General features: G+C 48.7%; 6 protein-coding genes across 6 annotated transcripts; 5 read left to right on the forward strand and 1 right to left on the reverse strand.

Annotated features, from left to right (window-relative positions):
• Positions 1-81: 81 nt before the first annotated feature.
• Positions 82-2,184, forward strand: N7500_004860 (LMBR1 domain-containing protein; the record flags this gene model as incomplete). The annotated part of the gene is made up of 2 exons (XM_056676005.1): positions 82-389; positions 450-2,184. 2 exons carry the CDS (start codon positions 82-84, stop codon positions 2,182-2,184), a joined length of 2,043 nt encoding a protein of 680 aa, XP_056531005.1.
• Positions 2,185-6,890: 4,706 nt separating this feature from the next.
• On the forward strand, positions 6,891-8,072 carry N7500_004861 (Ubiquitin supergroup; the record flags this gene model as incomplete). The annotated part of the gene is made up of 1 exon (XM_056676006.1): positions 6,891-8,072. The coding sequence occupies one exon, from the start codon at positions 6,891-6,893 to the stop codon at positions 8,070-8,072; it is 1,182 nt and encodes a 393-aa protein (XP_056531006.1).
• Positions 8,073-9,169: 1,097 nt separating this feature from the next.
• Positions 9,170-10,836, forward strand: N7500_004862 (uncharacterized protein; the record flags this gene model as incomplete). Its single annotated transcript, XM_056676007.1, has 2 exons — positions 9,170-9,265; positions 9,358-10,836. The coding sequence occupies 2 exons, from the start codon at positions 9,170-9,172 to the stop codon at positions 10,834-10,836; spliced, it is 1,575 nt and encodes a 524-aa protein (XP_056531007.1).
• A 992-nt stretch (positions 10,837-11,828) lies between these two features.
• On the forward strand, positions 11,829-12,342 carry N7500_004863 (glutaredoxin; the record flags this gene model as incomplete). The annotated part of the gene is made up of 2 exons (XM_056676008.1): positions 11,829-12,059; positions 12,188-12,342. The coding sequence occupies exons 1-2, from the start codon at positions 11,909-11,911 to the stop codon at positions 12,340-12,342; spliced, it is 306 nt and encodes a 101-aa protein (XP_056531008.1). The 5' UTR covers positions 11,829-11,908.
• A 351-nt stretch (positions 12,343-12,693) lies between these two features.
• Positions 12,694-13,950, reverse strand: N7500_004864 (chalcone isomerase domain-containing protein; the record flags this gene model as incomplete). Its single annotated transcript, XM_056676009.1, has 1 exon — positions 12,694-13,950. The coding sequence occupies one exon, from the start codon at positions 13,948-13,950 to the stop codon at positions 12,694-12,696; it is 1,257 nt and encodes a 418-aa protein (XP_056531009.1).
• A 540-nt stretch (positions 13,951-14,490) lies between these two features.
• On the forward strand, positions 14,491-15,925 carry N7500_004865 (iron-containing alcohol dehydrogenase; the record flags this gene model as incomplete). The annotated part of the gene is made up of 3 exons (XM_056676010.1): positions 14,491-14,835; positions 14,970-15,476; positions 15,554-15,925. 3 exons carry the CDS (start codon positions 14,491-14,493, stop codon positions 15,923-15,925), a joined length of 1,224 nt encoding a protein of 407 aa, XP_056531010.1.
• Between the last annotated feature and the right edge of the window lie 345 nt (positions 15,926-16,270).

Genomic DNA, 16,270 nt, shown 5'->3' on the forward strand with positions numbered 1-16,270 from the left:
TGCGCTCTAGATATCTCGCCATGAACAGCGGCTGAATCTTCTTATCTTTTTCTCTTCCTTGGCTTTCGCTGTTTCTTCGGCATGTTTCCCGTATCTGTGTCGCCCATCTCGGTGGGCTCGAACGTCTTTTTCGCATTTGCGTTGTTCCTCATCTCCGCACTTGTGTTACTTCTCCTGCGACGGTTTCTCACTCTCCGCGCCACTCCCGCGTATTTGAGTGTACCCATATTCCTGGCTTTGGCTCTCCCTGCCAGTGTAGTCCTCCTTGTCCCTATCGATTTGGCATCAAGTTCGCGAGATGGATCTGGCCCCAAAGCAATCTGGCTACCGGAGCGAATGGTTCTGGTGTGCTGGCGCATTGCCTACTGGCTAATCTTCGTTCTCACCTGGTAAGTGTCCTGCGTTCTTTGACTTGCCCAGGGGCTCTCGCTCATTCTCATCTCCTGCAGGGTTATCCTTCCATTGCTCGGTGAATACGTCGACTCGGGCTACCGTGAGCCAAAAGGTCGGCTTATGTACTCTCTGCGATCGAACGCCAAATACCAGTTAATTGTCTTGGGATGTGCTCTGGTGGGGTTGATCTACGTTTCGATCTCAAACGGTTTCGAATTCAGATCCATCAAAGGTCTCGTCATGGCATTGGCATATGTGTGGGGTCTCGTCCTTGCCATCTATCTGATGGGTCACGGTCTCGTTTTGATCCCGCGAAACCTGCTTCGAAACTCCAATGTGAGTGGTCGGCTACGCAGACTCCAGGCACATGCACCCAAGGTGCACGATCGCTTGATGGACTCTGTCAATGAGTTGGCGAATCTCAATAGCCAGGTCTCTCAACTACAGCGCCGCAAGACAGGAACTGCTCGTGACTTTCAGGAATGGATTGAAGAACTTCGGGAAGGGCACGGCCAACCTGACGTGCGGGCCCCAATCCTCGAGTCCCCGGATACCTCTGCCACAATACCTTCTGTGATCACGGAACGCTATCTGGCTGATCTCACACGGCGGCTTCAGCGCGCTCGGCACATGAAAGCCCGATTTGTGGATGAATGGGATCGTCTAGTCCAGTTATCAGCCGATCTCCAAGCCATCATAAATTCTGCAGCTTCAAAGAAGCTCGAATTTGCGCCGGCCCCGCGTAGATCATCATGGATTCCTCGTGTGAGGTTCCTCAACCCGTACATGCGGTATCAGCTATATTCCAATGTCATTCCCTCGGTCAGGTTGGCATTTGGCGCATTCTTCGCAGTGGCGTCAGCTTGCATTGTTTGGTCAGAATTGATCAAGTCTTTGGCGCCCCATCTCTCCGCTGTGAGTCTGACCGTTGTCCCCAACTGGAAAAACAACCCAGTTGGCTTCGGTGGTCAGCTCACTGCCTCTGCCTGGTTATTGTACATGTGTTCGGCGGCTCTTGTTGGTGTCAGTGATGTCAAGGTGTGGGGAAACCGTGCACTTGTCCGTCGTAATACCTATGGCGAGAGTGCCTGTTGGTACGCTGGTCTTGTGGCTCGGCTGACGGTACCAATTGCCTACAACTTTTTGACCTTCCTACCGAAAGAGTTTCGGCGAAGTACCACTTTCTACGAATTCCTCGGTAAACTCATCAATCTGACGCCTCTCGGGAAAGGGTTTGACTTTATCTTCCCGATCCTCATTCTTCTGCCTATCTGTGCAACGTTGTTCAACTTGTATGGACGTATTAAGAACATCTTCGGGTGCGGCCTTGCGGAGGATGATGATGTCCACGATGTTGAAAACAATCCTGCGGGGTATGGGATGGGTGGCTGGCGTGAAGGTCGCGATCTCATTGAACGGGAATTGAACGGCTTCGGTTCCCTAGCAGTGTCATCCCGTGGTAGTCGCTCGACTTGGGCGTCGGATCGTGAAGATGAAGGTTCTCCCGGCTCGTCCCGACTGCGAGTCCCGGTTGCAGAGGGCTCCCAGCCTCTTCAGAGGGCAGTTTCTGAACCTACTATTGTAGAAGGCGAGGATGAGGAAGACGAGAACTTCTTCCAATCCTTTGCGCATCGCGTCAAAAACACATTTGATACTACCAAAACTCCTCAGTGGCTTCAAGGTGAGCCATTCCGACTTCCACGCTGGATGTCGGGCGGTAACAATGCCACTGAAGAAGGTTCGGCGCTATTTGGAAGTCGGGCAGGGCCTGGTCGTCTGCGCCTAGGTTGAACACCTCCATACATTGCGGTGTTTCGGGTCTCTTTAGCTGCTGGACAGTGTAATATACGTGTTTTTGCTTGTACATAACTCACTTTTGTGTCGATTCTTTAAATAAACCAGTTCCAATTGGAGTTCAATTGGAGTTCTATAAAAAAAAACTTCAACGCCTCCACCCTTCCCTCTCTACCCTTACCCCGGGCACAAGTTTAAGATTAAGTCAACGCCCTGTTCGCCGTACTGAGAAATATATAAGAAATGGAAAAACAAACAAAAAAGGTTATTTCCACTAGTAAAGTGGACGAAAAAGAAATGCCCTCGTCCAGGTTCGAACTGGAGACCTTCGGATGTCAATCTTGTTACCAAGAATGTCATATTAAACCTTAGCAGGTTTGAAGGATATGAGACCGACGTCATGACCAACTAGACCACGAAGGCAACCACTGAGCCACTGAGGCTTGTGATGAAAGGTTGGTAAAACTTTGTATATATGACCAGATGCGTGACGCCGAGCCGGATTTTTACCTATCCCTTAAAAGGCTAGCCGTAGACCAGAAAAGCTGGCTGTAGGTAGGCCATTAAAGGTCAATACAGACTATATTTATTATACTAAGCTTAGTAAAATATAATCTGCCTACCTAGGTAGGTATATGCACCTTATAAAATATATCTACACTCTAACAATGATAATTGTAGGGCTATATACATACATGGTGTGGAAAAAAGGCACATAGCTCTGTAACGACTATCTGGTGGCCGAAGGCCACCAAGATCCCTTGTATTTCTCCTTACCTAGATAGGTTTCCATCATTTCCTTTTCGCTTGTACGTATGGAGTACCGATACAACACTATTATGCTAGCCAATTTTTGAATTTAGAATACCTAGTCTACCTCACAAACAACAAACAAAAGCCAATCATCATACAATATATCTTGTATGGGTTTTGCATACTTTTTTGGATGTACAACGTACAAAATTATTGGTAACTAGTCATTAGCCTTCACTTAATTACATGTGCAGGTGAGCCCGTTACTCTATGAGTAGGAAGGACAAAAAGAAATGCCCTCGTCCAGGTTCGAACTGGAGACCTTCGGATGTCAATCTTGTTACCAAGAATGTCATATAAAACCTTAGTAGGTTTGAAGGATATGAGACCGACGTCATGACCAACTAGACCACGAAGGCAATCACCGAGTTGTCTGATAGACCACTCAGGCGAATCATGGGGTTGCCTTCAAATTATTGGTATTATGAACCAAACTTGCAACCTAGTCTCTAACTGATCGAGACTGTCCTCAAATTTAGCGGGTTTCTATTAGATATTTATTTGCCTGTTGAGTCTGTTACGTGAGGCACACTTTTCAGTAAGGTCTGTCATGGTTGAACAATTTATTGGCTATTTGAGTGGTGTATCCCGACATCCGATATTATATATCGTGCGGCGTTGGCAAGATCATATATCGTAATGTTCTTAGTGTTTGGTTCCATACGACGAGTAGAGGTGAACATACCAGCCCCGAACAGAAAGGGAAGTGTCCCGGTGATACACTATTACGCAGAGCTCCTACTCCCATGGCGCATGTATACCGTCAAAACCACCACCGCAAGCCAGCAAGTCATATGTTTTGGACGATAGCAACCGGTAGAATACCCAATAGGGCCCCAGTAGTCTATAGGATGGCTATCCATATTAGCACCGCCTGCAGACAAGACACATCTCTCATAGTATCCCCATAAATCTGGTCTTAATACCCTGGCCAAAACACGCTCAACGAGAACCAATCAATATATACATGCCTAGGAGCATAACCAGCCCCCCATAGCAAACCCATTGCTCTGGCAAATAGAGACATCTACAGCGGGTCGTGGTAGTTAAGATCACAGGGGGCGCAGCAGGACACAGGTCTCTCTCAGAGTAGTCTCTCTCGGAGTCAGATCTTACTCTTGCCACTCTTTTATCCCTGCCTATGGTCGCCATCCTCGGTGGTAGGCATTTTTTAAAATATACAAGCTAGGTCCACTTCACTTGGTGATGATATTTCAATCCAATACTTAGTTTGGCATCACGCGGACTCGGAAAGAAACATATCACTGCATTGTGTGGCTAACGATCACCTAAAAAAGACCGACGATTCTCGGCCACAATATATATACAATTGATTGATTATATTCACCGAGATTCCACCGACTACCCATCAATATAGTGTAACTAAATATCCTTTGTTATATATGACATAGAGCCCAGGCAGTCCACTGGATGGTAGGGTGGATAGGAGAGGATAATAGATACCTATTGTCACCGCAGAGTGCCGAGTGCAGGCTATATATATAACCCGGCATAGCTCTCCGAGCATAGACCACTCACACGGGTAAATAAAAGTCTAGTAGGTTATCATGTGTGGAGGGATTAGGGTGATTGAGATCAGCATCTACAACGAGAATGTATCATTTACTACATAGACCCATCCATTCACTGCATACAGAATCAAGAAGGGGGATATTGGATATATTTTTCATTTCTCTCCCCTCCCGCGCAACTGTCTGTTGGCTAGATTACTTCGGCCTGTAGATAATCTTACCGGATAAAGACTAAGCACTTTAGGAAAATTAGACATACTATTTATATGTCCAGCTAGGATTCGTTCGATACCCGCGCGGTGGGCGAGGGAGATAAATAAATATACACACATAAATATACATATACACACATATATATATATCGTTCAGTCAAAAGAGAGAGCCTAGACTATATCCACATAACAATGACCGAAAGGAAGCCTAATATACCATGATGCACCCATCGAAGCACCTAAATAGACATGGTCCACAGGATACACAGCAAGTGAGCAACAACCGAGCAAGGGAAATGGTACAGAGCGATTTAACAAATTAACTTCATATCCGCTTAACTGCCTCAACCTAAGGTAGAGTTTCCCAATAGAGCAAACCTACACAGATCGCGTGGATATAGATATTTCAACAAGGTTAGTTCCATCCGCGCAAAACCCTAGAAAGATAAACCTAAACCATACACAGTAACGCGGACCGAATAAGCTACCCACACATAGTTATTCCAATTTAGCCGGAACCTGTACCGCTGTTGCTACACAAAGCACCGCGATCGGCTATACTAAGTGAGCAGGGCTGACCTTTGTATCAATCCAGCCGTGTAGTTGTATACGTACATAGGTACATCGAACGCTGGACAGTCCAAAGTCCACTGCGTTCTGCTATTTAACTCCCTGAGAGCATTTGCCTTAGCAAGGCCTCACCACCAAGATCCGAGATATAGAATAACAAGCTAACGTGTGCGTATTTCTATAACTCCAACATGGCGGGGTTACATATATAACCTATTTCCTCAGTATACACCACTTAGCATCATTCCGAGCTCCACTGTCCTTCATGAGACGTTTATCATCCAGGCTTTCTATAGTACCGTTCGAATATATAGATACACTCAAATGTGTCCGAATCACCCTGACCTCCTCGTAGCCATAAAGACACCGAGAACATGTAAATGGGCATTTTGATCTTCCTTTGTGTGTTGACTACGGAAGGTCCTTCCTGGGGCTTGTTTATATCTTTACTAGATCCACTCGGGATCTGTATGATACACATATGTATGTAAGTACATGATCTGTAGCTGTATAGGAAGATTAGGTGGCGTGTATAGAAGAACCAGACAAGTATAAGATGGTTGAGATACGGAGTATGACTGAGCGCAATAAAGTTGGCGACTTTAGTACTATGGACCTCAAACGGCCGACAGCAATCAGCGGAATATTAGGCACACGCAAGGGCTGTAGCAGAATTTATCTCCATGCGAGGAAGTGGACATATGTGTTGGGTAGGATATGGTGCCAGTCTAATTATAGAAAAAAGAAAAAAAAGAGATGCCCTCGTCCAGGTTCGAACTGGAGACCTTCGGATGTCAATCTTGTTACCAAGAATGTCATATGAAACCTTGATAGGTTTGAAGGGATATGAGACCGACGTCATAACCAACTAGACCACGAAGGCAACCACTGAGCCACATGGACTTGTGATGCAAAGATTCAGTCAAGATAACTATATTAGCCAAGACCATATCTATCTTATCCAAGTCATAGACACGCTTTGATGTTTGACTGTCTACTGGAGAATTCTTTTCATAGTAAGACAGTTGATACTTGACTAGCCAGTATGTTGATCTCTTATGGACTCGATATCTTGACACATACCACAAAAGGTGGGGAGCTGTAAGACCCCGCGTTTTTTGCACATACACGCCGATCGAGGTCAAATTGGGTTACTCAACGTTGCGAAAGAGCCTCCATATTACAACGAATGAGGTGTCTTGCTAAGATATAAAAAAGGTACTTGAATACTCTGAATCTTTGCAGACGTATCACCATAGATAGGACAAGGGCGTGACCTGCAGCGCTGTAGCATACCTGCCTCAGGCTTCAAGCATCGCCACACTTCAAGGCAGCCCCAAGGTACACAAGGCATCCGTCGACCTATCCCAACCATTCCAAATGTCGCCAAAATCCCAACACCAAAGAAACCGACTGGAAATCAGAAGGTTCCCTAGGCAGACACGCCCTCGTTGGGAGAGCATCAATTGCTCAATGTGACGGCAAAAAAGCACTCTCCGCCTTATCTGCCTATTCCGGGCTATTTGGGGGCATGACTTCACCACCACCTGTGCTTGCTTCCCCTCCACAGAGATCCATGACTTTACTGCCCCCGACCCTCGCTCAGTCCACCTTGGGCGAGAAGTGCGCAGTCTATATAGACCAGATCACCGACATCCTCCCCGTTCACTTACATTCCCTCCGCCGTCAACTGAATCCCATTCTCACTTATCTGTCCAACACGCCCATCGGCCCTCTCGCGAAAAAGCTACCAGTTTCCTCCGACGACCAACCCCTCGCCCTCCTTGCAGCTGTTGGTGCCTGTCTACTCACCGTTATTGTGATGAGTTGGCGCAACCCCTTAAAAATGCTACGGCGCTCTCCAAGCTACGCTCCCGCATCCAATCCCCAGGTCAGCGACGAGGACTTCAGCTACATCAGACCTGCAGACGTCGCAGGCACGCCAGTAGATGACGCTGAACCGGATATTATTGCCCTCCGCCACCGCGGCACCATCTACCCATTGCACTTCCGTGCGTACGCGATCGACGACGGTGTCTTGACCATCGGAGACCTACGAGAGGCCGCCGCTGAGAGTACAGGAGCCGTCCACCCAGACTGCGTGAGACTCCTGTACAAGGGCAAGCTACTCAAGAACAACGCGCGGACATGCAAAGCTGAGGGGATCAAGCAGCACTCCGAGGTGTTATGCGTGGTGTCTGAAGCAGGGGCGGGTACCCCTAGTGATGGCTCTGACGATGGAGAAACCATCCCTGTAACTGTACATGCGCCAGCACCGCCGCAGCTGCCTCGCCCTACTAGTGCAGGAGAGGCGTCGTCCCCTCCCACACCCCCAAGTGGAAAAAGCAAGAGGTCGAGAAACAAGAAACGCAATGGCAAAAAGTCGCCCGTCCGCCCAGAATCTCCCGGTCCGTCTCGGCCGCCACGGCCTACGTCGTCAGGCCACTCAGGTGTCCCCGCACCCCCGCCCAATATTAAGTTGATGCGTACGCCGCTGGAACAGGTTACTGCTTTGACCAAATGGTTCGAACAGGAGATGAAGCCGATCTGTGATGAATACATTGTGAACCCGCCTAGTGATCCAAAGAAGCGGGACTATGAACACAAAAAGCTGGGTGAGACGATTCTTACACAAATCCAGATCAAGGCAGATGGAATCGAACCAGATGGCGATGAGGTGGCCCGCAGTGCACGAAAGGCTCTCATCAAGGATACCCAGGCGACTCTCAATAGGCTGGATGCAGCTGCGAAGCTCTAACAGAGCTTACAAGTTGCCTACTCAGCTCCCCCGCTGTGGATACTAATGGGGGATTTGAAATTGGGTTGCAGACATACGTACGGAGTACAGAGTACTTCGCACATAGTTATGTACAACATGTATCTATCTCATACCGGGGAACTGTCCTAGTGGTCAATTTCTAATTGCTGGGACCTATCTGTCCCTCGGGATGTTTCTTTGCATGGATGGCATCGGCGTATTTGTGATATATCAACTTTTGCGATTTCCCCAAACATTAAACCTGTCAGAATGATTTACCGGCATGTATTCCGTGTACACAATTTTTTTCTTCGCTCTCTTCTTTTTCTCTCATGTAAGTATACACCAAGTGGGGAGCAGTCTTAGAGAATACTTTCACCGTCTAGATCAATTCACGAGGTTGATCAACATGGTTCAGGGGCAACGCACGGCCCAGGACTTAAGTTGCGAGAAACCTCATAAAATTTTATTCAATAGTCTATTGAAGATTCAGAATTATTGATTAATATGTAAGATGGACATATGATGCATGTATGGGAATATGTATTAACAAATACCCTAGAATGTACTCCGTATATAGTCCCGAGGTCCATAATGAAAAGCCTCTCTCGGACTTGGTCCAGGCTGTTTCCAGGACTATTCCTAGTCTGGCTACCTACAACTTTCTCCTTTCACTCTCCCTCTTTTTTTTTTTTTATCTTCGACATTCTCTTCTAATCTCTATTCTCTTCTCTATTCTCGAACTCAACTCTCATTTTTACCTTGCTACGGCAATCGTATTTTTTTTGTCTCAAGTCTCCCGGACCCCCGCAAGACCTCGGGGCCTTCTACGGGACCAGCCCCTCCAGCACCTGGGCTTTTACTTGTAACTAAACTGGACAAATTGAACAATCCCCGTGGAACACCCCCTGCAGTTCTGGTTAACTCTGTTGACAATTTGCTGCTGTCGGTGTACCCCCTTACACTCCACTTTCCGACTCTACCTGGAATGGCTTGATCCGACAACCCAATCTCTACGGCAATTTCTACCATTCACCAGGGTTGCAGCTGGACTGGCCTTTTCTTTTCCTCGTAGTTTGTGAACAACAACTCCGGGAATGGCGGGCGTCGCTACAGCGGCATATGCTGCAGATGCCTTAGTATCACCCGTGGATGGTTCGCAATGGGATTTTGCGGTGCCACTTGCGAACGAGGTAAGATGATTCCATGTGGTATTTGAGCCACCGATCTGGTAGCCTAAGAATGTGGAAAAAGATAAAAAGTGCTGATCCCCTTTTCCCCGCAGGAGAACCACCACTCATCCAAACAGCGCAACTCGCATGACTCGAATTCCACCCGCGCAAAATTTTCTCGACAGCGTAACTCGCACGGCTCACGCAGCTCCTCCGTCTCCCGCACTGTACACACACACGAATCGCCCTATTTATCCTCAACCCGAGGACGGAGGGAACCCAGTCTCAACCGACATGGAAGTGAAGTAGGCAGTATGCGAGATGCATTTGGTCACGAGACAGCCGGTCGTAAAGAGCCCGACGAGGCCAGTGATGGTCTTGAATTGTACCTTGATGGGAAAACGAACCAGGAAAAATGGATTCACCGAGACAAGCTGGCAAAGATCGAGAGTGAGGAGCTCCACCAAGCAGCCATTCTCTTCCAGCGACGGATGAGAGGAGAAAGCAAATCGAGTGGGGGACGTGGGAGAAGCCATGATTCACAGCAAACCCCTGCCAATGGGACTGGCACGGCGATCTCACCTGCTGCAGAATATTCCGAACCCTGGCCGAAAATGAAGGAAGAACCTGGGAAGGGGGATGGGAATGGCAATGTAGACGAGGATGAGCGGGAACATTGGGATCTCCGCCGACCAGAGGAGATCGCTGCAGACGATGCAGCCGCCAGCATCTACAGCCACCCAAGCCTCGGAAAAAGCGCATCCCGAATCCCTGTCTCTACGGTTAGTCCAGTTCCCATATCAGGCGCCATGGGCCGCGATTCTCGCAGTTCACGGAGCCGTGCTGCAACAGATGAAGACGACCGGTCTTCGCGGAGCCGCAGAGCCAGTGAACCTATCAATATTGAGCAAGATGCTTCGACTCCTTCTCCAGGAAGCCGACCGGGCAGTCGCGGATTCAGCAGTACGCAAAACACACCGGGCAAGAAGATAGCGAAGAACGCCGGCTCCACCAATCGAAAGACCTCTGCTCCACCCACGAGCAGGAAAGCGAGCACTCCTCGATCTCGTGCTGTATCTGGTAACACTACACAGCGCCCTACCACCAGGTCAGGTGAAAGTCGTCCCACAACAGCCGCTAATCGGCCTGAAGGAGACCCGCCGTGGTTGGCAACTATGTACAAGCCCGATCCTCGCCTTCCACCAGACCAACAAATGATCCCGACTGTCGCCAAGAAGATTATGCAGGAACAGTGGGAGAAGGAAGGCCGGACACCGAACACATATGACCGCAACTTCGCCCCCCTCGCAGTGCACCCATTCGACGCGCCGCCTCCTGTAGCCACAAAGGTCGAACCGGAACAGCAACCTGTCGAGTCTCTACAGCTCGAGGAGTTGCCGCCTCCGCCATCAAAGAGTCCTGAACCACCCCGACCAAATACGAGTACCGGCTACAGTACCATGCCAAAGGTGCAGGACACACCTCCTATGGGACTGACACCTAACCCCAACCCCAACTGGAACCCTCCAGTTGTCACCGCGCAGCAGCCACCAAAGAAAGACAAGGGCTGCGGATGCTGCATTGTGATGTGATGGAATCCCACTCCACAACCATCTATCCAATCTCTCACCGATTTCCTCAACATACCTTTGATATTTGCACATCTGCTTGATTCCCTTCCCTGTTATTTTTTTTTTTTTCCAGCGTCTCCGGCGGGATGGTGTTCTGTCGGTTCTGTTCTGTGGCTTTATATCCTGCGATCTAGGGAATTTCTTCGCCTTGAGTTCAATTTTCTTCAGACTGATTTTTAATCTGGCTTTCTTCTTCATCAGAGCATGACTATCCTTTTTTTCTTCTTCCATGCATCCATTCCTTGATATTTCCCTTCTCTTCTCCTGTGATTATTGCCATTCCTATTGAATTGGTAGGAGGGAACTCAAAAGAATCGTTCCAGATCGCATGGATGGGATGGGAGCGAGGGATTGGCACCCCACAAGAAGCATAAATTGAGGTGTGCGCCTCTCCCTTCTCATCTTACAACTGCTTCTGACTTTCTTGACCCAATGGTTTCCTTTTTTCCAATATCTTGCCTCTTTCAAACATTTCCGAAGCCTGTTTTTCCATATTCCCAAGCCTTCTACCCAGCAAATATCTCCTCTTTATCTAGTGCGATCTACTCATTGGCTCGAGCAGTCAGGTACCTGAATTTGCTCGATTTTCATGCCAGAATTGCTTATGGAGCTACTCATATCTTAGGTCGAATGGATGAATACATAGCACAAAGCTGTCCATAATTGTTACTTAAACTTGTAAATGTGTAGATGCCGCGTTAACCACATGCCTAGTTTGAGGTGTATCAAATACTACCTTGTAGCTGTCTACGAACTACACATAGGCATCTACATACATTACCCAAAAAGAAACAAGCCCTGAGTCTGGGCCCGGGAGAGCTCCCCAGCTGACAAATATCACCTGACATCATCGCCACATCCAATCCCGCAATCTTGACGGAATAGCCAACCAATCCTCTCATCTTTGTACCTGTACCCCGCTCGATCCTATAAAAGGTGACTCTGCCTCTTTTCTTTTCGTCACAAACCGCCCACCATTTCGTCCATCTTCACCCGTCTTTTCGGCTCTTTCGCCGGTCCAAATCCCGCCGCCATGTCCGCCGCAAAGACCCGCGCTCAGTCCCTTATTAACGACAACGCTGTCGTCGTTTTCTCTAAGTCATACTGCCCTTACTGTGCCTCTTCCAAGAAGTTGCTTGACAGCTTGGATGCGAAGTACACTACTCTCGAGCTGGATTTGGAGGGTAAGTCTACTCTTTTGCTCTTTGTGTTCTTGTATTCTTCTCGCAAGAATATTAGTCTTTGCATCTATAGTTCTGATATATGTTTATGTCTCTTTTTCAACCCAATCGCTAATTGAATACTACCACAGAGGAAGGAGCTGCCATCCAGAGCGCTCTCGCCGAGATCTCAAACCAGCGCACCGTGCCCAACATTTTCATCAACAAGCAGCATATCGGCGGAAACTCTGACCTCCAGGCCAAGAAGGACCTGAAGGAGCTGCTCAAGGCCGCTGGTGCGATCTAAGCGGTGGTATCATACATGCGGGAATCTCCCGAGGCCCGAGTTCTGAATATAAACCAAGGAAGTGGTTTCTTATTGCACAGCAATTTACCTCTTATCTACCATGTAGTCTCTCGAACTTTTCTTTTCCCCATGGAATATTTGTAAAATGCGGGAAAATATCACTGGCTTGTGATGGGAGGGATCGAGAGAGCCCTACCACATCCCAGCGGTAGATGCGTATTGAGTGGAAAATTGCCATATAGCTCTGGAGTCCTTGGTAGAGCTAACACAAGGTAAAACAATCGAACAGTGACTAACGTACAGGTATGTTAATACAAGCAAGCGAAACCGAATCCATAGCCCCCCAAAAAATCAGATAACCTTCTGCACAACGGTCCCAAGGGGCCTCTCAACAATGGACATCAATCCGTCAACAATGCTCTTCCGAGCTCCTTCACTTGAAACCGTCTTGCCAGCGAGATAATTCAACCAAACAAGCCGACTAATCCGCTCATCAGCGACGCGACCCATCCACTTGACCGGCTCATTAGCCCCAGGCTGGAAAAGCGCATCCAAAGCGCCGTGCGCATCACGCATCAAAACAAGCGTCTGCCCCTTTGGCACTGCCTTCCCCTTGCCCGCACCGAACACAGCCTTGAAATCATTCATCGAGCTTCCAAAGCTCTCATCCTGGAACTCGCCTGGCCCCGCAGCCTTCTTCGCCTGCGCGCGCGCAGTGATACCACGAACCCAGCCGTCGCGCAGATGCATAAAGTCCGTGTTCCGGGTAGGCACGATGCGGAATGCAGTGCGAATACCGTCATCCTTGAGGATGGCAGACCAGACGGCGTCGCCGTGCTCCGCATCAAGGAGAAGCTCCTTGAGCTGTTGGCGCTCCGGCGAGACGAGAGAAGTAGCAGCGTCGGCGCCGGCGCCAGAGATGGCGGAGTGGGCGTCGGTATTGGGAGGGTGGACTGCTGTGCGCAGGAGGCGCCGTTGCAGCTCGGTTATATCGGACTTCGCGACGTACAAGCCAACCACGTAGACTTGGACTGAGAGGAAAGAGACGGTGCGGATACCAAGGCCTAGGAGTTGGTATTCTTCGCCCGTGGATGGGGCTAGATCGTCGCCTGTTTGCTTGCCTTCTGTTGCTTCAGATGAGGGGAGTCGGATTGTGCTTGGGAAGGTGGGAATTGTGCTTGTTCCTGTTGGCACTTGCTCGAGTTTATCTTGGCCTTGAATTGTTATTAATGATGGACCCCCATTGGAGAAACCGACTGGGCCGTCCATGCGCATTGCGCCATTCCTCGGGGTTGCAGAAGTGGCTGCGGTTTTGTTCTCTTTTTTGGTGTCTAGTTCGTCAAGTCCAAATAAGTCTAGCTTGATGACACCGTAAAGACCGACTGCGCAGGTAATAATGCCAGCTGCGGAGAGGACCATTTTGCGTTGAGCTTGGGAGGCGTGCTGGAGATCCGCCGCTGCGGATGCTCGGGAGCGGAGGGGGTTATTGGTAGCATTGGAGCGGAGGGGATTGGTGGAGAGATGCCGGGAGAGGCGTGTTGTGCGAATTTGTTGCCGGGTGAGACTCTGGTAGGCCCGCCATGGGTTCTGACGGAGAGTGGATGCCATTTTGAGCTTGGTTCGTCGGATGAGGAATGTCAAGGGCAGGGTTGGCGGGTGACGGAGACGGAGTGTGGGGATGCACGTGATATGATATGATCGACACAGTATACCGTCATGTATCAACAGATGATTTTGATAGAACAAGATTGTGTATGTACTTTTCTTGAAATTACTTTAGTATCTAGATAGCTCATTGAATCTGTCCGGTGGTTAATATTTATTTGACAATTTTATGAGAGCCACCGCTAACTTCAACAGTTGCAGCCTCGGCAAAATTCCAGATCTCCAAATTGCGGCGCAGGTTACGTCAAGTCATCTGTTGTAAAGATGTAAACACGCAGCTCATATGCCTGGATAGTCAAATCCAGCGCGGATGGCCACTAGAAAGATGATATTCCTCACCTTCCTATCATTTAGTCAAATGGATCGTCACAAGTTTATGCACATAAATCGGGTTCAGCCCCACCTTTCCTGTACATTCCCAAACATGTCCAGGTTGACTTCACATCTCTTCACGTCTTACCTTTTCACCTTATCTAAGTTACAATGTCAGAAACAGTCAGACCTGCCTTCGGAGGCCGTGAGCGTCCGCTTCTTTCCTATGGTATCGCCTTTCCCGCAGCTATAGTACGCCATCTCGATAGCACATTCCAGGCTTCGCGTGTATATGTGATCTGCTCAGGATCACTAGCCCGAAATACTGATGTAATGAGCCATCTGGAGACTACTTTGGGGCCGGATAGGCTGGTTGGTCATTGGATTGGTATGCGGAGTCACACTTTGTGGTCCGAGGTGTTGCAGATTGCCGAAGAGGTTAGGACTGTGCATGCTGATCTGCTTTTGACTGTGGGAGCTGGTAGCTTGACTGATGGTGCGAAAATAATTGCATTGGTTGGTACACCTTTATATTTCACACCTCCGTTCATTTTCATTTCCGTTTCTATTATTGCCTCTTCTCATTCCCCCCTGCAAGACCATACATATATATCTCTGTGTCTATACTCTCAGTTTAACACCCCCTTCAGGTCCTTGAAAACCAAATTCGCACACCCGAAGAGCTTGAAACTCTTGCAGAAGGCCCCCAAAAGCGATTAGAGATCAAAGTCCCAACTATCCCGATCATTTCCGTGCCAACATCTCTCTCCGCCGGCGAATACTCTAACTTTGCTGGCGGCACGGAAGACTACTCAAAGCGCAAATACAGCTTCCAGCATCCAATTCGCGGACCACAGCTGGTTATTCTCGACCCTGAGCTGGCGAAAACGACACCCGATTCAATCTGGCTTAGTACAGGTGTGCGCGCAATTGATCACTGTGTCGAAAATCTGTGTTCCATGTCAGGTACGACGGCGACATCAGACGAACTCGCTCAGCGTGCACTGGGATTGCTGGTCCCTGGTCTATTGCGCTGCAGGAAGGACCGATCAGACCGTGAGGCACACCTACAGTGCCAACTTGGATCAGTGGATGCCATGGCGGCCTGTACTAGCGGCCTAATTGAATTGGGTGCCAGTCATGGGATTGGACATCAGGTATGCGACTACTTTGCTCTCTTTGCATTCAAAGACATCCACAGGCACATCGATGAGACCGACTAACAGTTGTGTAGCTTGGTCCACTGGGCGTCGGCCACGGTGAAACCAGTTGTATCTTGCTGCCAGCTGTGTGTAAGTTCAATGCTAAGTACAACGCCAACCGCGAAAAACAAGCTCGCGTGCGCCAATTCCTGATTCAAGATCCGGTCGTGCTGGAGGTGTTGCATGCCCGCTCGGTCAACATAGAAGCCTCGGACTTGGGCGACATCTTGGATGCTATTATCCGCGAATTGGGAATGCCTCGATTCTTGAGCGATGTCAAAGTAGGGCGGGACCAGTTGAATGGACTGGCGGAGAATAGCCTACATGACCGTTGGTGCAAGACAAACCCAGTGCCACTGAAGGAGAAGTCTCAGGTATTGGAGATATTGGAGATGGTAATTTAAGCGTTCAGGGGTATGAAATGAACATATTTGATTCTGAGGTCAATCTGATCACCCACCAATTCCCCAGCTTTCGAATTACCCACTTATCAGTTCAGTGTAAGTTTTGCGTCGTTCCAATGCCAAGTTGTGCCCACTAAAGAAAACAATCAGGGTCCCAAGCATCGAAAAGGCATATGTTAATCCAAGTTTGATTCAAGCTTCCAATTCCCAATTACTGATATTGGTGGTTATAACGCTCAATATGTCTACATCAGACATGCAGATATACCAACCCCCCAAGCACGTTGCAACCTCGAACGCAATGTAAAAGATGTCCTTGACTCTAAAACCTCCGAGTAAAATTGA

The sequence above is a fragment of the Penicillium coprophilum genome (assembly GCF_028826855.1).
Source record: "Penicillium coprophilum strain IBT 35676 chromosome Unknown utg000004l_segment0_segment0, whole genome shotgun sequence".
NCBI lineage: Eukaryota > Fungi > Ascomycota > Eurotiomycetes > Eurotiales > Aspergillaceae > Penicillium > Penicillium coprophilum.